Source organism: Cavia porcellus, unplaced genomic scaffold (genome assembly GCF_034190915.1).
Source record: "Cavia porcellus strain 051 isolate PalLab524CR breed Dunkin Hartley unplaced genomic scaffold, mCavPor4.1 scaffold_12, whole genome shotgun sequence".
Taxonomy (NCBI): domain Eukaryota; kingdom Metazoa; phylum Chordata; class Mammalia; order Rodentia; family Caviidae; genus Cavia; species Cavia porcellus.
Window position 1 is genome coordinate 5,985,904 of NW_026947495.1, and position 23,593 is coordinate 6,009,496.

Genomic DNA, 23,593 nt, shown 5'->3' on the forward strand with positions numbered 1-23,593 from the left:
GTTGTATTTGTTTTGCTTTTTGTCCTGAGATCTGGCCCACAGTAAGAGGTGTGTCTCCTCTAAAGTCATCCGACATCTGGTCCTCTGTGCCAGCTTCCTTGAGGGCCTAGCCCTGTCTGACTGCCTATATTTCTAACCACCTCAGCTGCCTATAACAGTAAGACCAATTAAGAACAGCAGAAGCTCCATTATTAAGTTTACACTGTGAGGATGCAAAAGGTGTCCCAGATCAGGAGGAGGGTGTACTGACTAACACTTTACAAGATACATGATACAAAAGTTGGATGCAGGATTCAATGGATATCCCAAATGAAACCACAGATGTTCATGAGAAATGCCAGATGATTCCTTCTCATCACATTAATTATGACCCCAAATCTAAAAACAGCACCTGAAAAGTTCAATTCTAAAATTCAAAAATTAGAAACATACAGTAAAAATTGATTTGAAGACACAAGGTTTCCTGTTTTATTTTGCAATGAGGAAAATTTTAAACACTAAAAGCAATGGTAAAAGACAAACTGAGAAAAACTATTTACATCTTAGTATAAACAAGTATTACAGTACCATCCACCAAACAAAAATCTGCCAGAAACTACTACAAAGGTAACACCACAGTAGAAAAGTCAAGCAGGACAGTTCCCAAAACAGGAAGCATAACTGGCCCTTCGATAAACAAAGACAGAAAGATGAACTCTAGGAAAGACAAAGAAAGGTTTTAACTTGCAGGACCTCTTCTCAGAGTTCCCTTGAAAATCTAAGTCTGATCTTTTATTTCCTTGTTTAGACCTTGTTAAGAACTGCCCATCTACTGCTTCTTTTTTGTTTTGTTTTGGTAATGGGAATTGAATTCATGATCTTGTGCTCATTAGGCAGGCACTTATGTCTGTGAGCTATTCCCCAGCCTTCTTCTTGTTTTGACAGGTGATCTCACTATGTTATCCAGGCTGATTCTGCACTGGAGCTATCTAGTGATTCTCCTACCTTAGCTTTCCAAGTACGGGTGTGCTTCATTACACCAAGTAGGTATGTTTTTACTGAATGGAATCATACCATCTGGATACGTTAGTTATCCATGGTCTTTTCTTCCATCCACATTAGGTTTGATGATCTGCTGATCCTGAAGCATTTTCTCTTGTCCCTTCCTGCCACTGTTCACAGTGTTTCATTATCTGGCAACAAAGCCAAACTGATCTGAGGATGTTTAACTGTTGATATACATGAACAGCTCTTTACCTGCTCCCTGGGTGGTGGGTACTATGAGAACTTTGGCCTAGAAGTGACTTTCAACATTACTGTTTGCCTTTTCAAACTTCATACCTAAAAACTTAGAAATACGCAGTAGGAAACATTTCTTAAGGGGCATTAGATGAGGCAGAATGACTGAGATAAGGTGGCCACATCCAGGACAGCAGTGCTCAACATCTGCCTCTGTGGTCACAGGTCAGGCAGCACTAGACTCCAGTTGCTTTAGTTTCTCCTGTAGCCCCTGAAATTGGCGGTGACCCCAGTCAATGCGAGTCTGGAGACTGGCTATATCTGCAGCTAGCTGAAGACCTGGAAGTGAAGACAAAATGTCACCATAGTATCATGGTGTGATACATGACCCAGAAGGTTCTGAACACCTCATCCCACCACCCCAGGACTACAAAGGCCTCCACAGTATTCCTAAAACATTCCAGTTATGGCCATGCATTGGGTACTTTTGCACTTCACTGTACTCATACTCTCTCACTTGCTTCAGGTCTGTGCTAAGGTGTCACTTCCTCAGAAGAATGCCTTAACACACTTTATTACCCACCAAGAATGAAAACTCAAGATTGTAACACATTCTTGTAAGCTCATTTCCTTCCTTCTCCCATCAGTGCAGTCCCTCGCTATTTTTACCCACTCCTTGCACCCCTTTTCTTTCTTTAGAAAGTGACAGATTCTGGATCAATCTATAGGTAGTTTCTGCCAATATCGCTGCCATCTAGTCTTCACATCACCCAGTCCAACAGGCAGTCCTCCTACTCAGGAGCACATCTTACCACTATTTTTTTTTCATCTTATCACTCTTTCCAGGAAACAGTTTTTCCTCATTACCTGGCACACCTGTGTTCCTCAGTTTCCTTTCCTGCGTATCTCTTCTCTGCTCTTCCTCCAACACACAGGATATATCTCCCCTCAGGATCCTTCTAACTGAACACTATTCCTCCATAATAGCCATAGAACTTCCCCTCATCTCCTCAGAGAGACTTTCCCTAACCCTTCCTGCAATATTCCCTCAGCCCATTCCTGTCCTACTCCATCCCATGTAACTTGTTTATAAGTTTTCACAGATTTGTACTATATTAAAGGCTGACTTATTTATTTGCACATTGTCTTTCTCCCTTCCATAAAACAAACATTTCACGAAGGAAGTTTGTCCCTTTTGGTCCCTGCTTCCCCTTAAAGCTAGCATGAGCCTAGAATGATACCATCAGCCAGTGAATGCTTTTGGAATAAACAGCAGGGTATAACAAACACTTGCAATTGAGAAAACCTGAAAAGCCCAAAAGCATGCTAGTGCTGAAGTGCTCTCTGTGGATAGGAGGCCAGAATTTAATTCAGGGCCACACTGACAACTAGCCTGGTCTACTTACCATCCTGAAAGCTGGCTTGGGCCTGTCGCAGACTGTGAGGAACCAGGATTCCAAACCAGTGCAGGGGGTCCTGTGGAGCAGAGACCTCTGGTTCTGGAGTCTTGGTGGAGCCCTTTCGCCTTCGCAGAACTGAGGAAAGAAAGGCTAGAGGCTGTCCTTTATTGGCTTAGACAGCATTGAGCTTAGTTTGAGGTCTGATTCTGCAAAACACTGGAGGATGATGTTATGGTTTATATCTGGACACCTCCCAAGAGCCTCATGAGCTCATAGGTCAGGTTTTTGAGGGCAATTAAATTATAGGGTATGTTAAAGCTGACTTGCTTTTAGGAGGTGGGCTCTGATTGGAAGAGGTAACTATCAGTGTGACCTAGCAGGTTGTAACCCCACTCCTGGAATATTCCTTGACCTTCTCTGCTTCCTGTCAGGTATGCCCCTTTGCCATGACACCCACCTTGAAGGCAACTGACTGTGCACTAAAATGTGAGCTAAAACTGCTTCTTTGTTAAACTGTGGATTCCAGGTTTTATGTCCCCAAAACAAGAAAAGTGACAAAGACAGCAGAAAAAACTCTCCCGAACTTCTTTGTTCTTGGAAACAGCACCACTCTTGTAATTCAGATACTCTGTCCATTCTGTCTTATGGCATCCATAAAATCCACACACGAGCTATTTGCTCATGACAAGGCCACAGGCTGCACTTACCCACTGTCTGAACAAGCCAAAAGATTTGACAAGGACCTTCCACGCCCCTGTTCATCTCAGGAATGATTTGCCGGAATTGAAAGTTCATTAGACGCTCTCTCTATTGCCAGACTCAATCGTTAATATTCAACTATTCCATGCATTTTTTTTTCTTGGACATTAGAAAGGCGTCCAGACAGGAGAAAAGGCAACTCACCTGCCTCTCGAGGCCCCACCTCCTCTGGAGTCCGGGCATCAGCTCTCACTATCCTGAATGTCTGTAGTCCATCCTGGTCCTCACTGAAAGACAAGGGAGGACAAATTGTCAATGGCCTGATCTTGAACACTAGCTACTCGCTTCAACACTGAGGGTTCCTCACCTGGCTCGCACGCAGACCCTCGGCTCCATGCGGTAGGCATATTGCAGGGGCCCCACCGACTTGGCACCCATGGCGTATCGAGCCTTGGCAAGCGACAGCCAGCCCTGAATTGATAGGAGAGTGCAGACATTCAATTTACATACGTGTCCCTTCCTTCCCTCCCTCTCCCGGCGCTCACCTCCTCCACCCGGGCATTCAGTGCCACCTGCTTCGTCTCCAGCTCCTCCAGATCGCTGAGCAGCTGCACGAGCAGCGAGTCCAGCTCTGCCCGCAGGTCCTGACCACCCATGGGCTGCCACAGTCAAGTCTCAATTGCGCTGAGGCCAAGGCCAGAGTCCCCTCCTTCTAGATCGTATAATCACTTCTAGTCGCGGCAGCAGGACAACCAGTAGGTTCACGAGCCGCCCCAAAGGGCGTTCCCATTCATGGCCCGGAAGTCAATGACCCTCCCCAGCAAGGCGGAGCAATCGATAGCTCCGATCAGTGAGCCAAATAACCGGCCCACCGACTGTCAGGGAGCTGGCTGGGAAGGGTGGCTCCCACCGCTTCAAGAAGCGATGGATTTTTAAGGTCGGTATGGAAGAGTACGAAGCTTGATAGCAACCATTTAAAGGGAGCAGTGGCCGTAAGCAATTGTTGGGCATCCTCCATCATAGTAGCTAGTGGTGAAGCCGCGGCAGACATCTTTACTAATGCTCCGCGGTGAGTCACGCGACAACATTCTACGGTTGATTGGTTTCTCGGGCGACCACGCTGTGAGGAACCGTGTCGCACGTTGTGACTGCTTCCTCTTTTCGCCATCTTAACGTAGGGCGTTCTTGACAGCTGTACTGCCGAGTGAAGCCTCCAGGTTGAGGGCGGAAACGAGGACTGCTGGACGCTGGCGACATCTGTAGTTGTAGACTCACGTGGAAGTGGCGCTCAAAATGGTAAGGAGACTTTTGAGCCGGGATCTTGAGGAGGGCTTGCACTGCGATCCTTCAGAGTTTAGACTTTCCTTTTTTGTCTAGCTGCGCCGCGAGGCCCGCCTTCGCCGGGAGTATCTGTACCGCAAGGCCCGCGAGGAGGCCCGGCAAAGAGCACAGGAGCGGAAGGAGAAGGTTCGGCGCGCGCTCGAAGGTACAGGCTGCCGAGCCCTGGCCGGTCTGGCAGGCGTGTTTGTGTGACTGGGCGGAACGTATTTTCAGTATTTACTGGCCCTTTTCCTTGCGCGTTGGGGTTTTCTACTAGCTGCTCAGTGTTCCTTTCATGTGCTGGTACTAATTGTTTCTCATTTATGCCGCCGTTCCCAGTTTTCGGGCTGTATCGCCCTTTCCTATGCCCTTTTAAGATTGGCACCGTGCAATGAGAGGCAAACACGGAGAGAGAAAGCAGCCGTCAATAAAACCCAGAGGTGTAACCGGCTTTGCCAAATGGAACTTTAAAATTAGGATTGGTCTCGTTTTGGTTTTCTTTAGAGAAAGGGGGCTTTTCTGAGGCCTGAACAGCTTTTTCCCACCCAGATGAGTGAATTTGAATATGCAAATGCTAACAAGAGAAAATCTGGAGCGAAGTTCCCTTTCCACAGGAAAGGGGACGGTGAGCTGAAGATGACTAAAAGTGATAAATGTGGAGATTTGCTTTACTGTACCTCTCTGCGCTCCCCATTTCCTGTTTCTCGCTACAAAAGATCTTGCCCACCTATATTTGGTGAGATGGTGATTTAAGACATATGGCCTCTTGTGTCTCCTGGGAACTGGCTTTAAATAATTTTTTTCTATTTTATCCGAATATGGCCTCTTTTGATTTGATCAGAAGCACGAGCAGGCAAACCTGCTGTATAAGTCTAAGTGGCTGGTAACAAAGAGACTATGAAACTCCTCCTTGGGTCTCATCTGGAGTCACAGCTGAAGAAAAAGTCTTACTGCTTCAGTGTGGTATAAACTGAGGGCTTCCTGCTTGATTTTTCACTCAGCCCCTGTGTCTTTTTTCCCTGCAGAAAACCGCCTGATTCCTACTGAACTGCGCCAGGAGGCTCTAGACTTACAGGGGTCCCTGGAATTTGACGACGCTGGTGGTGAAGGTGCTGTGAAATGTACTCCCCCAACACTCAGTTGACTCCTCTGCGCATCCATACCCACCCAGGCACAGGGTGCTTTCCCACCTGAGAACTGCTCCGAACTATTCTCCAGGAGGCTTTATGCCTATGCAGATGACACCATAGCGGCTGTCCCTCAGTACTTCCTGTTCATTTGTGTAATACAGTAGTATTCTGTTAAATCAGCACTTTCTTTATCAGTTGTCATCTCCATTGGAACATTACCAGGGCAGGACCCATTCCTAAAACAGCACATCTTTGATGCCCAGATGTCTCATTCATTATATTATTTAACAAATAGGAATCATAAACATAAGTGTTTGTTGTGAGGGAAACAAGTAGGTCCTAGCAGAACCTTCCAGACACGGGGATTCCATTCCTCAGTTTGCCTTGTACTTACAGATAGTGGGCTAGTGGCTGTCCTCTTGACCAAAGTGGGTATGGTATGTTCCTGTCATTGAGTATTTTCTCAAACAGACTTGCTATTTTCGTATCCAAGCCAGTGGATTCTTGCCTTTTGTGCTCCTGGCAGGTGTGACCAGCCATGCTGATGATGAATATCGATGGGCAGGGGTTGAGGATCCCAAGATCATGATCACTACTTCCAGAGATCCTAGTTCCCGCCTGAAGATGTTTGCAAAGGTACCAGTTGGCAGGCTGTGAAAGGAGATGCCTAGCATCATGGCCACATGCCTAATGGGACACTGGTCCTTGTACAGGAACTAAAGCTGGTATTCCCTGGTGCTCAGCGCATGAACCGAGGCCGACATGAGGTAGAAGCACTGGTGAGAGCCTGCAAAGTCAACTGCGTCACTGACCTCTTAGTTGTCCATGAACATCGAGGCACACCTGGTATGGCTGGTTGGGTGGTGAAAGGCTGGGAGAGGCCTGAGAGCAGTCAGGGTCTCTGACAGCCTGTCTGGCCTCCACAGTGGGGCTCATTGTCAGCCACCTGCCATTTGGCCCCACTGCTTACTTCACACTGTGTAACGTCGTCATGCGACATGACATCCCGGACCTGGGAACCATGTCAGAAGCTAAGCCCCACCTCATCTTCCATGGCTTTTCCTCTCGTCTGGGCAGACGGGTAAGTCTGGGGTTCCCACAGAGAGGGCTAGAGGCCAGGCCAGGCATTTGCCACCTTTTTCCCCTGTGATTCAGGTGTCTGACATCCTCCGTTACCTCTTCCCTGTGCCCAAAGATGACAGCCACCGGGTTATCACCTTTGCAAATCAAGATGACTACATCTCATTCCGGTGGGTTCCTGGGTTGAGCCCAGTTGTTGTCATGACCTGTGTGTCCTTGGTGTGGTTGATCTACAGTTACTTCCAGCCCATACTCCTACCCTGGCTTCTCCTCAGGCACCACGTCTACAAGAAGGCAGACCACTGCAACATAGAGCTGACAGAGGTTGGGCCTCGCTTTGAGCTGAAGTGTAAGTTTGGGGTTTTTTCCTACACGTGGGGAAGTCAGCGGAGTGGGGGCTTCTGTGCAGATGATAATGTCTGTCTGTCTGTCTCTTTCTGTAGTATACATGATTCGCCTGGGGACACTGGATCAAGAGGCTACAGCAGATGTAGAATGGCGCTGGCACCCGTATACAAACACTTCACGGAAGAGACTGTTCCTGAGTGCTGAGTGAGCTTACTGGCTAGTCAGAGTGTGAACTTGGAAATTAAAGGGGAGAGTTATCACAAACAGGCTTTCTGAGCCCTGCGGTGGGATAGTGGGGGCCTACTAGGGTCAAAATAAACACTGTGTCACACTGCCCGCATATCTCTGACTGGTCAGGATGGGGCTGCTGTCAGGCCAGGCCTGAAAATAAAGCCCTTAAGAGTCTCCTTGGGTGGGGAACCTGAAGGCTTTGGGGTATATTAGGCCTTAAGTCACTGTAAGGGTCACTACAGTCTCCTTTGGAAGATTTGGTGTGGATGAACCCACAGGAGCCAGGCCTTATGAGTACTCACTGGGGTGGCTGCAGGTGATAAGGTAAGGTTCTGTTACCTGGAAGTTGGAGGGGCCAGGCCAGGCTGTGTCCAGTGAGATGCCACCAGTAGGCAAGTGTTAAGCTTTGCTTCCCTTCACTGTACACATGATAGCACCAAAGGGCCCTTGAGTGCCCTTGAGGTCACCTGAGGGGCAGTACCTCCCAGCAAGGTGAGCCCTACCTTTGGGCTTTCCCCACTTATACCCTCTTTGTGCCCACATGCCCTGTGTGTACCATAGGGCCCTGGTTTTATGGAGAGGGCTATGAGACATTGTAAAATGCGCATGAGTTTATATAATAGGAAGTGGTGACAGTAAATCCTTCACGCTAGAAGTTCTGTGAGGAAACATTTAGGTAAGGCCAGGATAAAGAAGGACTGGGGAGACCTATGCATTGATATTCTGAAAGCTGAGTGACAGGTGCCATCTGGATGACCCTAAAACTTCATTTTGAGAGGGGGCTTGAGAAGGAAGACCAAGGCCCATTTAACAGGAAAGCTGAAGTGTGATTTTTGCTCTGACCTTCAGCTACATTAGCATGAATCTAGTTCCTTTTACAAAGTCTGCATCTGTGAAGAATGGGCCATTTGGAAATCACAGAAATTGCAAAACATGTAAGAATAGATTAGCATAAAATCCTGTGTTCATTTCCTGAGGCTTCTGTAATGAATTACCACAGATCAGGTGGCTTAAACAAATTTATTCTCTCAGTTCTGGAGGCCATCATCCAAGTGCAAGATGTTACCTCCCTCCTAAGGACGAGGCTGGTGGCAGTTGAGGGGCGTAGGGATAAGGAGCCATTGCTTGCTTGTTTCTTGCCGGCCTCTGATGGTTGCTGGCAGTCTGTGGTGTTCCTTGGCAGGGGGCTGTTTTACTTCAGTCTCTAGCTTCATCTCCAGGAGCCCAGCCTGGCTTTCAACTCATGATTCCTCTGATTCACTCTTCTAAGAGCTGGGATTATATGTGGTTTATTCCCCCAGACCCTTAGTAGCAAGGATTGAACACAGGGTCTTAGCACTGAGCTATATCACCAGTGCTTGCTTTATTTTATTTTGAGACTGGATTGTGCTAAGTTGCTAAATTGCCCAAGCTGGGCTTGAATGGTCCTCTTGCCTTAGCCTCCCAGAGGATTATAGGTATGCACTATTTTAGTCACTTCTTTGTCATTCAGGCAAACTGTCTCACATCCACAATTTAAAGGAGGGGTTTTTTTTGCTTTGAGAGGTTTCAGTCCATAGTCCACTAGTTCTAAGGTAGTGCAGCCTTGCGCAGGAATATGACAAAGGAATGACTGCTTACATCATGGAAACCAGAAAGCTGAAAGAGAGAATAAGGGGAAAAGTTGAGAAGAAAGATACAGAAGATACACCTTTCCAGGTCATGCCTGTTAAGACTTGGCTCTTCCAACCAGATCCACCTCTTAATAACAGCTCAGCTATAAAGCCCTGCCTGTGAGTGCGTGAGCTCTTGGGGATTGTCTAACCATAAATCATGACAGCCACAGTGTCCAGCCATTTTTGTAAATGCTTTTTTTGGGAGGAGAGTGAGACCGCGTCTGGCTACATAGCCCAGGTTGACCTCAGACTCATGATTCTGCCTCAGGCTCCAGATGCTGGGATTAAAGGTATGTGTCACCATGGCTGGCTTATTTTTTGTTACTGTTGTTTTATCTTCTTTTTCAAGACAAGGTCTCACTACATAATACAGGCTGATCTCAAACTTAAAATCATTCTGCTTGAGTTTACCAGCGCTACAATGATAGGCATGTGCTACCATGCTTGTTCTTATTGTTCGACCCATATCTCTTCTGTGGGTCTATTAGAAGAACTCTTGTTGGGTTTAGGGCTCATAAATAATCTTGCATCATCTCTTCTTTTTCCAGATTCAGGACTTAATCATATTCGCAAATATCTTTTCTTTGGGAGTCACATTCACAGTTTCCAGGCGTTGCAGTATGTACATACTATTCAGAGGCAGCTACCATTTAACCCACCGAATTTGCCCATAACGCTTGAAGTGGTGGTGGGCTTCCTGCCTTGCCCCAGTCCATACTTCACAGAGCTGTCCCAGGCATGCCAAGGACACCTCTAATACCTACTCAATTAAGGCACTTACTTAGTGTTGTGTGTTTTGATTTGGTTTGTATTTTAAGAAACAGGCTTTGTTGCCCAAGCTGTTTTCAAACTTGAGGGCTCAAATGATTCTCCTGTCTTTGCCTCCTGAAGCTGGGATTCCCAGTGCTTGCCATCATGCTGGATGGTGCTGTATTTTAATAATCTGAGCATCAAAAACTCAGGACAGAGTTTGGCATTGAGGGGCTAGTTTTTAGCCAAGGAAAAAGTAACCAAGATGGGAACAGATGTCACTTATTGTGCCCTTTAATGTGGCCTTCACTGTATTAAAACAAGCCTTTTAGTATTATTACAGATTCCTGTAATTGAACACGCTCAGGTTCAGCAGCAACAGTAAACTTTTTAAAAGACAGCTGGCACCACTGCTAATTGGATGTGTTGAGCCACCTGGCTTGTGATAGGGTGTCTGTTACTGGTGAGACTCAGATGTGGCTCTTTAAATTCACTGCTAGGAGAACCTGTGGATGAAGACTTTGTGGGAAGCCGTCAGGGGGGGGCCTTTTTAGCACTTGAAATGAAGATCTGTTGCTGAGACTCTAGCTTAGTGGCTGTTCAGTTACCTAGTGCACAGTGGCTGAAGTCCCATCTCAGTACCAAACAAAATGTGATTCTCCTTGAGTCAGAAATAATTGCTGAATGCAGTTTGTTACAAACAGAACAGCTTGGAAAGACTTTAATCTTGATGTTTGTGCTACAGAGTTTTTAAAAGGAGGCCAGGAAGTAACAATAGTTAAAAGGAAGGGACGGGGAGATGGAGCACTAGTTGCATGTGCTCTATGGTGGCTCCACACCTTGCGTTTTAGGTGATGTAGCGCTGAAGTAATGTTTTTATGCATTGTTCCCTTTTTTCTTCTTCCTATTAAGAAAACAGTACTACTTGAATAATTTGAAAATGTGAAGGGTGAGGGAGGAGACAGAAACAAGGATATGCCTGAAGGAAAGCACCCTGTGTGCAGGCATTTGTAGGTAATTCTCAAGGGCCAGGGTTCTTCTCCATAGCAAGAACACTGTCAGCTAGTCCAAGCAATGGGCTTGCAGGAAGGCTGTGCCCTGTTTTTGCAACTTTGATATAAATCTCTTTTAAACTACATAGAATTCTAAACTTTGTAAGAAAGACTATTAATCTTGTGAGATTATGGCTTTAACTTTTTTATTAGTACATATTTGTAATTTATAATAAATACTTTGATCTATGTTCATATTACATCTTAGTCCTTTTTATTTCCCCTTCACCTCTCTGTCTCCTGTCTCCCTCCATCCCTTGATCCCCTTTCCATCTGCAAAAGGACTATATCTCTGGAGCTTATAGCTTTATTGTGAGATTGTTATGGAAAAGTGTTTAATTTTTAGAGGAAAATACTGAGTTATTTGAGGGGAAAATATGAGTTATACTTGAACATGCTTAAAAGAACTAAAATGTAGTTGAAACTATCAAATTTAGGTGAAACATAGTTGTTACTGTCTTTTGTGTTGAAAATTAAAAGAATAATTACATTCCATTTCTCTTGTTACTAAAACAGCTTTCACATTTTGGCTTCAAATTATTAAAAATATTCAACTAAAAAGTTCAAAACACATGCTATCCTGTTAGTAGTAGTTGGAAACCATTCATGGCAAAGGGTAAAATGGAGTTTATTCCATGAGGTAAATCTGGCTGACAGTGTGTCACCCATTGATCAATGGGGTTGACCTGGCTGCTGGGCAGGTATCCCCTTCCTGAAGCTGCATACTCTGTCACAGAAGACAACCACCCCTGATGGAGGAGGACCGTTCCTCTGTCAAGTGTGTACAAGTAGCTCCCCTGCTAGAACCTTCAAACAAGCTCTCAAGTTTATTCCACATCTAAGTATTGGAAGTGTTAGGAACGAGCATACATTCGTTTGTATTTACCGCCCACCCACCCCCAAAAGTAGAAATTAAAACATAGTGTGAAGTGCATTAAGTAAACAAGTCTGTGTCCAACTAGGCTGGTTGCAGTGAACACCTTTCCTGTTGGTGTCTGCAAGAGCTCTCTTTAAGTTCACTGAGGGAAGAACAACAGGAGGATGAAGAAATTAAAGATTGAGACAGAAAGCTGGGGTCAGGTAGAGCCCTTCTCTGGATAGGAGAAAGAGACTTCTTGATCAAAACAATGTATTTATTTATGCATCTGTCACAGCATGCCCCTCTACTTAACTAGCTCACTTTTTAACACTCAGCATCCTCAGGTCTGGAGCACCTGTTCATCTCACTCCATGCCCTCTGGGTGTTTGTCAGGGGCTCTGTGCTGGGGACTCCTGTTCAGGCATTTGTGTGAATAGTCACAGTGGCTCCCAGCACTTTCCCTTAATCTGTGCTGTCTCCTAGGGAACATTCCTAGAACTGAAATTGGTGATCCACAGAGGTGCCCAAGTTTAAGGCTTAATATCTAGAAAGTTTATAGCCTGGGTCTCCTTTTATTTATTAGATTAGCAAAGATGAAAAAGTTAGAACATAGTTGGTAAAATGTGTGAATTGAGTTGTGGGTATAGAATTTAAGAGGAATTACTGGTACTCAACTCCTCTTAGAATTATGAAACTGCTAGGAATCCCTGAGGGACTCATTTGAACAGAGTCCAGAGAATACCATAGTTGGTGGCAGTAAAAGAAAATTGCCTTTGATATTGTCAACAGCTAAAATTAGGCTGTGATAAAACAATCACATCAGCACTCTGTATTTTCAGATATGCACCATAGTAGTATCACTTGGAAGCAGCGTACTGTACAAGAGCCCTGGTAGGTCTTAGTTTTATTATTTCAACAACCACTCACTGTTGCTGTCTGTTCTCAGATATTGGTAACCACCATCTACTCTGCTGCTATGAATTGTTTTGTTTCTTATGATTATATAATGATCACATTACTCATGGGGAGTTGTTGCATGTACATGACACATCTCAATTCTTTTCTTATCCCCTTTTTTCCTGCCACCCTTCCATCTCCCATTTGCAAAAAAAAATCATCTAGCTCCTTATTTCCTGTTTTGTCTTTTATTTTGCTCTTTATATTTTTGGTTATTCATATAAGAGAAACCAGCAACAGTGAAACTTCCATGTCTGATACATTTCACTTAACAGTGTCAAGGTGCACCCATTTTCCTACAAAGGACTCATTCTTTGTAATCTAGTACTCCACGATATGTAAGTTCCACATTTTCTTTTATCATTCATCTGTTAATGGACATTTAGGCCACTTACAAGATTTAACTACTATTAATAAACATGGTCACTCTGACATGATGTCTTTAATAGTTTGGGAAAGACACTTGCAAGGAGAAGAGCTAAATGAAATGCAATTTCAATTTTTAGTTTTTGAGTATTCTCTGTAGTGGTTGATTGTCAACTTGAGACATTTAGAAGCTTACCTAAATGGGTTTAGCAACTCTACACCCAAAGATATAGAATAAGACCCACCATAGGGTGGCTCATCACTTGGGTAGCAAAGGTAAGGAGGAAGGACTAATGCATTCCATTCTTGGGAGAAGCTCCAGTCTTCACCTTTGGTTTGGACATGTCTCCTGACTTCCAGTATAAACTCTTCAGCTTTCCATCATGGACTCTTTAGCCTTTCATCATAGAGCCTTTGGCCTTCTGTCGCAGACCCATCAACCTGCTGGTGTGGACTTGCACAAGACACTACAGTGAACTCCAGGCCTTGGGTTGAATCCTTCAGCCTCCAGTGCATAGACACCCTCTGCATGCTTCCTCATCAGACTCTATTGACTATTGTAAGCCAGTCTTGTATATCTTGCATTATATCTGTTCTCACTAGTAAAACCCTAATACATTCTCCATACTGGTTTCTGTAGTGGGTGTTAGTTCACATCCCCACCTACAGAAGGCTTCCTCTTTCACTGCAGCTTCAGTGTTACTGTTTTATTTCTTGATGATAGCCATTCTTTCTGGAGTTAGATTAAATTTCAGTGTTTTAATTTGCATTTCTCTAGTGGGCAGTGTTGTGCTCCAACAAAAACGCTGCCATTCTGTTCTGTATGCCTCGTTACCCTGGTAACCCTGTATTCTGTGTCAACTTTTGTCCCGCTTTGTGAAGGACAATTGTTCCCAGAAGCAGTCAGCCGCAAGTTGCTTATACTCTGTCTCAACCTTTGTTCCCCATTGTGAAAGACAGTTGTTCCTGGAATTTGCCAATCACAAGTTGCTAAGATCCCATAAAAGAGGAACTCGCTGACCACCAGTTGCAAAAATTCCCGTAAAGGCAACTGACTAAGCAAGAAACTGCCCCCAAGCCAAGTAAGAGAACAAAAGCCTTCTCCAACTTTATCCCATCCCACCCCTGCTTTGCGGTTTTTTTTGTTTGTTTGTTTTTGTTTTTCCTTTATAAGCCTCCCAAAAGTCTAAATCTAGTTGCACAGCTTTGCGAACTCCATCGCACTGTGTTGCTGGGTACCAGCCTAAATAAAGTGTTTTTTTTTTCTTTTAAATATATCTTGCCTCGTTTTTTTAAACAGCATTTTGGGGTCTCACTTTTGGAGTACAACAGGCAGAGATGTTGAACATTTTTTCATGTATTTGCTGGCCATTTGTACTTCATCCTCTGAGAAGTGTCTGTTCATTTCATTTGCTCATTTTTTAGTTGGATTTTTTATTTGAGAGATCTAATTTTTGTTAGTTTACATATATTCTAAATAGTAGTCCAGTGTCAGTGGAATATCACAAAAATGTTCTGTTTTGTAGGTTCTCTTTACTCTGTTGATGTTTTTTTGTGTTATGCAAAGTTTCTTAATTTGATATGATCACATTTCTTGATTTGTGATAGTATTTCTTGTGCTGTTGGGGTTCTCTTCAGAAAGTCCCTGCCTACACCTGTGTCTTACAAAGTTTTACTGTTCTGTTTTCTAGCAGAAATAATGTTTCTGTTTTAATATTTAGATGTTTGATGCATTTTGATTTTAGTTTAGTGCATAGTGATCCAATTCATAGTATCTGGATTGTAGTTCTCCAGGCACTGTTTATTAAAGATAACTATTTTTCTTCCAGTGTATGTCTTTGACCATTTGGCAAAGATGAGATGACTAATGGCCCTGGTTTGTGTCTATATTCTGTATTCTGTTCCACTGATCCATATGTCTGTTTCTGTGCCTGTGCCGTGGACCTTTGATCACTATAGCTTTGTGATATAACTTGAAATCCTAGATTATGATGTGTCCTCCTTTGTTCTTATTTTACCCAATATTGCTTTTACTATCTATTATAAACCCAAATAACGAGTTCACTCATCCAAGTATTGTAATCTTCTTTCTAGTTTTCTTCACAATCCAAAAAGTTATATTTGTAATTCTATTGAGACGATATTGGAATCCTAGCAAGTTAATTCCAATCTACCACCACCAATGCAACCCAAGGTGAGAGTAAAGACACCAAGACATAGTCCAAGTTAAGGGCAGCCAAGGAATCCTACGTCCAGTCCTCGTGAGGACATACAGACAAAGGCCTCGATCCTAGGCCGCTCCCAGCATTTATTATCTTGTGAAGAAAAAGGGGAGTGGCTCAGGGATGAGTGACAGTGAGGATGTTGGGGATTACTGAGTAACTTGAGCTGGCTGGCCAGGTGCAAGAATGGCATCTCTGTACTTTGCAGAGATAAAGATATGTAGAAGGATCAATTTACTTAACCCAATTAAGGTAGCAGTGGAATTGTATAGCTTTGGTTTCTGATATGCAAACTCAGGGATCGAACTCATACCTCTTATCTTGAGGCTGTACCCAGTTGACATTCCTGGAGCTATTTGCTCTAACATCGAGTGCTCTGTCCTGTTGTGCAGAATACTATGTGAGGAAACAAGGCTGTCTGATGGCTATAGACTTTGCACATTAGCACCTCAGCTAGCCTTATTGAAGAGAAAAGGAAATACCCTAGTGGACCTTTTACGTATCAATGTAAGGAAATAAGTTTCCAAGTAATCAAAGTCACAACAATTGTTTTGGATTCAGATGGAGTCACTGGAGTTGTCTCCCACACTATCTTGGTATCTTTTGGTTTTCCACTAATTTTAAGATTGTTTTGTTTGGTTCTGTGAGTTATAGTGTTAGTATTTATTTCTTTATTTTATTTTATTAGTGTTAGTATTTTGGTTGACCTTTCAGTAAATCTCTATGCCAGCTTTCAGTGTGGTCATTGTAACTGTACTGGTTTAGCCTATTCAGAAACAGGGAGCACTTTTCTGTTTTTTGATGTCCTCTTAATCTCCTTCAGTTTTCACTGTAGAGGTCTTTGACTCTTTGGTCTGGTGAATTCCTAAATATTTTACTTTCTTGATGCTGTGGTAAATAGTATTGTTTTCTTCAGTTCTTTCTCGGCGAGTTCCTTAATGGTATACAGGAACGCTATTGATTTTTGGTTGTTGCTATTATGTCCTGCTACCATGCTGAATTAGGTTATTAATTCTAAAGATCTTCTAGTGGAACTTTTTGGATCTTCTATGTAGAAAAATCTCATCTGAAAATAATGGTAATTTGACTTCTTACTATTTATGTCCCTTCTATTTCTTTCTCTTCCCTGATTGCTCTGGCTAATGTTTCTAGTACTATACTTTAATGAACAGAAGTGCTGATAGTGAACATCCTTGTCCTGTTCCTGACTTGTTTGCTTTTTGAGACAGGATCTCACTTTCTATTGCAGACTGGATTTGAGCTCTGTGTATAGCCCAGGCTAACCTTAAATGTTAATCCTCCTGCTTCAGTATCCTAAATGCTGACATTATCAACTTGGCACTACCACTGTTCTGATTTTAGAGGGCAAACTTTCCCCTACCTCCTTCTCCTCTTTCTTTCTTTCTTTCTTTCTTTCTTTCTTTCTTTCTTTCTTTCTTTCTTTCTTTCTTTCTCTTTTCTTCATCATCATCATCTCCTCCTCCTCTTCTTCCTCCTTCTTCTTCTTCATCTCCCCCCCCTCCTTCTTTCTTTCTGAGACAAGGTCTTGCTGTGTAATTCAGGCTGGTCTTCAATTCACTGTCTATTCCAGACTGGCCTCAAACTCAAGGTGATCCTCTGTTCTTAGCCTCTGAAGAGCTAGGATTACCAATGTGTACGGATGCCTGGCTTTTCTCCCTCTTAATTGATATTGACAGTAAGTTTGTCATAAATTTCTTTATTAGATAGAGATAAGGTCATCTATGTCTATCATGTTTTGTATCACGAATGAATGTTGGATTTTGTGAATGGGTTTTTCTGTGCCAATTGAAATGATCATGTGATTTTTATTTCCTTTTTTTATGTGCTGTATTTATTGATTTACATATGATGAACCATCTTGCATCCCCTGTGATGAAGCCTACTTTGTATGATGTATGATGTACAATCTTTTTGGTGCTTTGTTGCATTCTGTTGGGCAGTATCTTGTTGAGGATTATTGTGTCTATATTCATGAAAGAGATTAACATGTAGTTTTCTTTTTTGGCTGGATCTTTTTCTAGGTTTAGAATCAGGGTATGTCTGGCTGTCAATATTTCTTCTGTTTCACTTTTATTAAAAAGTTAGATAAGTACTTCCATAAAGTTCTTATTGAATTCAGTAGTAAATTCATCATGACATGGCTTTTCTTAACATATTTTCCCCAAACAAGACTGAGTCTTTAATAAGTTTTGCTCCAAAAGATGCAATAGGGCTTCTTTTCTCATGTATAGTATAATTCATATACAAAATTATGTATTCATGTCCAAAAAATTACATTCACCCAAATACAGTCATATCATCTCCCAGAACACCTGAATTTCTTGCAAGCACATTTCTAATAGAATCTCTGGCCTCAATCTCTCATGTCCAGCAGTAGATCTCCCCTTAAATGAGTGCTTCTTGTCCTTAAAGCCTACTTATAGTGCACTGGCAACACCACTGTCAGTGATATTATCCCATGAATTCTTTACCCGGGTCACAGCCTCTTGCAGGCTAGGCTTTACATGTTTCCATTACATCAAATATTCATTTAAGACTGGTAAAAAAAATAATGACAGTTAAGAATGACAGTCCACATGAAAATGATAAAAAATTGCAGGTGCCAAAATTCAAAAAGTGATTCTTTATTTCATGTGAATGTATTAAGTATTTATATTGCAACACACAACATGTTGTACTATGAAGATTCATGCTAGATACAAACATAACTGCTTTTTACCAAGTGTTCACATTAGTTATGAACTGTGTCTGTGTTGATTAATCATTCATGAGACTCCAGTTCAGCTGTTTACCTGTTTATCTTTCATCCAGTGGTACTTACTAGGGTATTTACAAACACTCAAATTTAATTTATATATCACTTTATTGATGCCAATAATAATATCTATATTATGTATTAATATAATTTTATAATTCAGTACACGTGTGTTGCACTGATTTTAATTGGGTGTTATTGATCTTAATAGGCTTATTTCTGGATAAGGCTTAGATTATGAGCATCTTGAAAAATCATGCTACATATTTATTGGTTGGGTCTTATTTTGGGGAAAACTGGGTAGTTGAGAGGTTTTTTTTATTATTGCATGTCAGACTTCTGAGTTTTTAACTATGATGTGATGTTACTATGATCTTTTCTGACTATGGCTATTTAGGGATTATGTCTATTACAGCTTCACTTCACTGCATTTTAGATTGTTTCCATGTATTTGGAAAGTTTTTTTGCTGCTATTTATATAAACCTATTTTTATGGCATTTGTACTGACTTCTGATATTTGCTAATTCCAACTAATTAGTCATCTTATTGTCTAGCAGTTGTTGGGTTCATTTGCCATGTTCACTTATTGTTTGCAAGGTATCCTTAAGTAAATGGTAAGCATCAGCCCTGTGTTCTAGTTCTGTCAGACACTCTGGCCTTATTTGTCACTCTTGCTTTCCAGAAGTAGTTTTTCCCTCCAATCAGAGTTCACTGATACACTTTAGATATGCATAATGATCACAGTCATAATTTGTATCTGTACAAATTATGTACATGTTATTTCTTTTTTTCCCATTCTCCTACCTTATTCTCAACCCCTCCTCCTCTCCTCATTTATAAAAGATCTGTTTCTATTTTTTCCTTTCCTCATTTTTTTAACTTTTCCCTGCTTTCCTTACCTACCCCATCCCTTTTTGCCTTGCCCAATACAACATTTTGTTACTATTTCACAGTACGTATTCTGTATTTTGGTACTTATTTACATTTTCAGTTTCCCACAACAGAGAGATAATGAGATATTTGCTCATGTGTGTTTGATTTATTTCACTTAAAATTGTGTCAAGTTGCATCTATTTACTTAAGCATGTTTTATGAGCTGGTATGTGGTATGTTTTGGAGAACATCCCCTGTATAGCTGAGAAGAATGTATGCTCTGATGCTATGAGGTGGAACACTGTAGACATCTACTAAGTCCATTTGTTCAGAAGTTTGGTTCAGTTTTAATATTTCACTGCTGATTTTTTCATATAGTTTATCTATCTAATTGTGACAGTAGGTATTGAGATCCCCCAATACTATTGTATTAGTACTTACTTGATGTTTTCATGACCCTTTGTATTTGTTTTATATAGTGGACACACAGTTATTTGTTGTATGTATGATAGCTATCTCTTCCTCTTGGATTATTCCCTTTTCAAGGATGTAGTGACCTTCTTTGTCTCTTAATCAGTCTTGGCTTGAAATCCACTTTGTCTACAAATGGAATAACTACCCCTGCTGTTTTCCAGGTGACTCCTGTCACATGGAGTATTATTTTTCATCCTTTGACTTTCAGTCTATGAATTACTTTTTGAATTAAATGTATTTCTTGTGTGCAACATATTGTCGGATCTGGCTTCTTGATCCATTCTGCCGGTCCATTTCTTTTGATTGTTGAATTGAAACCATTAATACTGATTGTTTTAACCAATATATATATTGACTTATCTTTGTTATATAATTATTGGCTCTTCCTTTTTCCTCCCTCTTTTTACTAGTTTGTCTTACCTAGTAGATTCCTTCTGTTGGGGTTCAAGGAGTTGTAGTCCTTACTCTATCTTTCTAGAGTGTCCTTCAGAACATTTTACAGTGCTTGTTTGGTGTCATGAATTTCCTCATGTGTTCTTTGTCATAGAAATATCTTATTTCTCCATTAATTTTGAAATAGTTTCATAGCTTACATCAATCTGGGTTGGAAATTGTTTTCTTTTAGGATTTGAAAGACTTGACTCCAAACTCTCCTTGACTTGAGGACTGTGTCAGGAAGTAAGCTGTGATTCTGATAGGCTTTCCTTTAGAGGTGATTTGCTTCTGTTTTCTAACAGCTTTTGATATTCTATTTTTGTGTTAAATTTCTGGAATTCTGGCTGTTATAGGCCTTGCTGTAAAAAAAAAAAAAAAAAAAAAAAAAAAGTCTTTTATCCTGGCTAAATGGAGTTCTATATGCTTCACTTATTGATGTCAGTTTTTTCCCCTGCAAGGAAAGTTTTATGCCACAACATCTGTGGACAGACTTTTAAATATTATGTGTACTATCTCCTACTTTTCAATTAATTCTAGTTGGTCTTATGGTATTCTCCTTTGCATCATCTAGCAGCTGCTGGATTGTTTTTTTAGGATCCTTTGCTATTTTTAAGAGCTTTCTTTTCCTGATTGCTAACTGCAACCTTTTCTTCTGTTTCTGAAATTTTGTCCTCACATTGGTTTATTCTGCTATGGATACTTCCAATGGAATTTTTAGTCTCCTTGATACCTGCTTCAGTCTGATTTATGGATTCCATTTCTTTTCTATGTTGGGCATTCATAGTTTCCATTATCTTCCTAGTCTCCTTTTTTAAAAAATCTTTATCTGCTCTATAATTACTAATCATGGTTTTCATTGTAGTCAGCAGCTCTGGAGTAATCTGAGAAGTTAATTCTTATTTTATATTTTTTCTAGAGCACTGGTCATTTACTTTGTTGTTACCACTTCCAGGCAACCAGGTGAGTGGCTTTAGGATTGTTCCACCTCATTGCCCCTTGAGTTTGCCTTTGGTAAACTGGATGTCTGGATTGTACCTTGTTTAAGTGTCTTATTTTCTATATTTTTTTAGTTTAATTCCTGTGTTGATGCTTTTTTTTTAGTTTAATTCCTGTGTCTATGCTAAGTAGTTTTATTGGTAGGTATTATTCAGAACTCTTAGGGAATGACTACTTCTCACAGGTGTCTTCCATGTGCAGCTGGTTTTTGGGTTTTGAGTCTTTTGCAAGGTCATACCTCTTAGACGCTATTGTTAAAGGCAATATTTCCATAATTTCTCTCTCAGGGAGTTTTTTATTTGTGTACAGGAATGCTATTGATTCTTGAGTATTGACTTTGTTATCCAGCTACACTGCTGAATTTATTTATTACCTCTAGTAGTCTTTTAATGTAGTTTTTTGGATCTTCTATGTAAAGTATCATGTCATCTGCAAATAATGATAATTTAATTTCTTTTCCTATCTTTATTCCTTTTCTTTCTTTCTCTTGTCTGATTCCTCTGGCTAATATTTCTAAAACTGTATTGACTAGGAGTAGTGATAGTGGATATCCTTATCTTGTTCCTGCTTTTAGAGTGAAGGCTTTCAGTTTGTGTACATTTAGTATAATGTTGGCTCTTTGTTTGTCATAGATGGCCTTTATGAGATTGAGGTAGATACCATATACTCTGAGTTTCTGTAGGGCTTTTATCATGAACATGTGTTGGACTTCATCAAAAGCTTTTTCTACATCTATTGAGATGATCATGTGATTTTTATTTTTGGCTCTGTTGATATGGTGTATCACATTTATTGATTTGCATATGTTAAACCATCCCTGCATTCCTGGAATAAATTCCACTTGGTCATGATATATAATCTTCTTGGTGATTTACTGTATTCTGTTGCTAACATTTTATTGAGAATCTTTGCATCAATGTTCATTAGTGAGATTGGCCTGTAGTTCACCTTTTTGGTTGGGTCTTTCTCTGGTTTTGGTATCACTTTGATATACCTAACCAAGAATGTAAAAGACCTACATGCTGAAAATTATACAACTGTAAAAAAGGAGATTAAAAGTATGTTAGACAATGGTATGATATTCCTTGCTTTTGGTGGGGAAGAACCAACATTGTGAAAATGGCCATACTCCCAAAACTGCTATACAGATTCAATGCAATCCCAATCAAAATGCCATTAACATACCTTACAGATCTAGAGAAAACATTCCTAAAATTCATTTGGAAACAGAAGAAACCTAGAATCGTAAAGGTGATTATGGGCGACAAAATCAAAACAGGAGGCATCTCAATTCCTGACTTAAACTATATTACAAAGCCTCAGTGATAAAATCAGCATAGTACTGGAAAAGAAATAAACCTGAGAATCAGTGGATTGAATTAGAAGGTGTAAATACTACTACAAAGACACTCAGGCGCCTTATATTTGACAAAGAGGCTAAACATGTTCACTGGAAAAAAAAAATAACCTCTTTAATAAATGGTGTTGAAAAAATTGGCTTCCCACATGCTGAAGACTGAAAACAGCACTGAGACTTCATCTCACTCCAGAAAAAAATGGCTGCCATCAAGAAATCAAATGATAACAAATGTTGGTGAGGCTGTGGGGAAAAAGAAACACTTCTCCACTGTTGGTGGGAGTGTCGACTGGTAATCAGTGTGTAGATTCCTCAAAAAACTAGGATTGGATATTCCATTCAAGCCAGATATTCCCCTCCTGGGTATTTTTCCAGACAAACTGAAAAGATCACATCACAGTGATATATGTATACCCATGTTCATAGCAACACAATTTGTAATAGCTAAATCTTGGAAACAACCAAGGTGCCCATCAACCGCAGAGTGGTTGAAAAAGATGTGGTATTTTTATATAATGGGGTTTACTCAGCTATAAAAAAAGATGATCCTGAGGCCTTTATAGGTAAATGGAGGCAAGTTGAGACTATCCTCACAAGTGAAATAAATAAGACTCACATTTGCAAATATCACATTGTCTCTCTAGTGTAAAAACCTGAAAGAATAATAAGATCCAAAATGTATAATAGATATTGGGAAAGGAAAAGGGAAAGGGAAGGAAAGTGCTCTAAAGATAATTGTATGTATAAGTGTAAGATAAAGGACATATTACTAAATTTTTATTGGATCATTGAACAAAATGGTTTGTACTGTCAATGTTTGAGTGTCTATCCACTTTTTATGGGTTGATTTTTGTAACTTGAACAACTTTCTAGGATAACTATATGTAATAAATCAACTAGCAATTTCTTAGTGTTAATTTTTTAAATTCTGTATTCTACCCTTTTTTTTCTTTAAATAAAAAGAGATCCCACCTCTTCAATTTATTAGAGCTGACAAGTTGCTGCCTGGTTGGCCTAGCCACTGGTTCTTTGGCACTGGTCCACAATATTTTCTGTCACCCTTAGGCAGTTCTCAGTCATGTTATACAAGGAAATGCAACTGGTTTGAATAATTATGTCACTTTGGCTGAAATGGTATAATCAATAATAACAGTCGCTTCAAATCTGCCTTAAAAATGACAAACTGAGGTAATCATAACCATTAACTTACCACCTTTAACTATATGAACTAGATTTGTGGTTATATAACAATATCTATAACAAACTAGAAGACACCAATAACAGCCGTGCTGCCAGGGAGAACCAGGAAGAAGGCCCCTCACTGTGAGCCAGTCGCTGCATAAGCTGAGAGAAGTAACACACAGCCCTCCCATAAGCAACCAGCTGATTTGGAG

At 41.0% G+C, this 23,593-nt stretch overlaps 2 protein-coding genes across 3 annotated transcripts; one reads left to right on the forward strand and one right to left on the reverse strand.

The window, feature by feature from the left end:
• Positions 1-440: 440 nt before the first annotated feature.
• Ccdc115 (coiled-coil domain containing 115) lies at positions 441-4,125 on the reverse strand. Of its 2 annotated transcripts, none has more exons than XM_005007737.4 (5): positions 3,890-4,125; positions 3,685-3,788; positions 3,522-3,604; positions 2,625-2,753; positions 441-1,557 (listed from the first exon to the last, which is right to left on the reverse strand). In XM_005007737.4, exons 1-5 carry the CDS (start codon positions 3,971-3,973, stop codon positions 1,445-1,447), a joined length of 513 nt encoding a protein of 170 aa, XP_005007794.1. In that variant the 5' UTR covers positions 3,974-4,125; the 3' UTR covers positions 441-1,444. The 2 variants fall into 2 exon arrangements, with proteins under 2 accessions (XP_005007794.1, XP_003478690.1); XM_003478642.5 differs by having other exon boundaries at positions 3,863-4,125.
• A 71-nt stretch (positions 4,126-4,196) lies between these two features.
• Positions 4,197-7,535, forward strand: Imp4 (IMP U3 small nucleolar ribonucleoprotein 4). The gene is made up of 10 exons (XM_063258767.1): positions 4,197-4,386; positions 4,496-4,613; positions 4,695-4,803; positions 5,663-5,746; positions 6,294-6,403; positions 6,481-6,613; positions 6,694-6,848; positions 6,923-7,017; positions 7,123-7,196; positions 7,291-7,535. Exons 2-10 carry the CDS (start codon positions 4,611-4,613, stop codon positions 7,401-7,403), a joined length of 876 nt encoding a protein of 291 aa, XP_063114837.1. The 5' UTR covers positions 4,197-4,386; positions 4,496-4,610; the 3' UTR covers positions 7,404-7,535.
• Positions 7,536-23,593: the final 16,058 nt, after the last annotated feature.

Excerpts from the sequence above, each read along its gene's own strand:
- Imp4 (XM_063258767.1), top strand. Across the intron at positions 6,404-6,480 it reads GCCTGAAGATGTTTGCAAAG|GAACTAAAGCTGGTATTCCC; the intron begins GTACCAGTTGGC and ends GTCCTTGTACAG. Across the intron at positions 6,849-6,922 it reads CCTCTCGTCTGGGCAGACGG|GTGTCTGACATCCTCCGTTA; the intron begins GTAAGTCTGGGG and ends CCTGTGATTCAG.
- Ccdc115 (XM_003478642.5), bottom strand. The coding sequence starts at position 3,973 with ATGGGTGGTCAGGACCTGCGGGCAGAGCTGGACTCGCTGCTCGTGCAG. Across the intron at positions 2,754-3,521 it reads GGTGGGGCCTCGAGAGGCAG|TTCTGCGAAGGCGAAAGGGC; the intron begins GTGAGTTGCCTT and ends TTCTTTCCTCAG. Across the intron at positions 1,558-2,624 it reads CCAAGCCAGCTTTCAGGATG|GTCTTCAGCTAGCTGCAGAT; the intron begins GTAAGTAGACCA and ends CTTCACTTCCAG.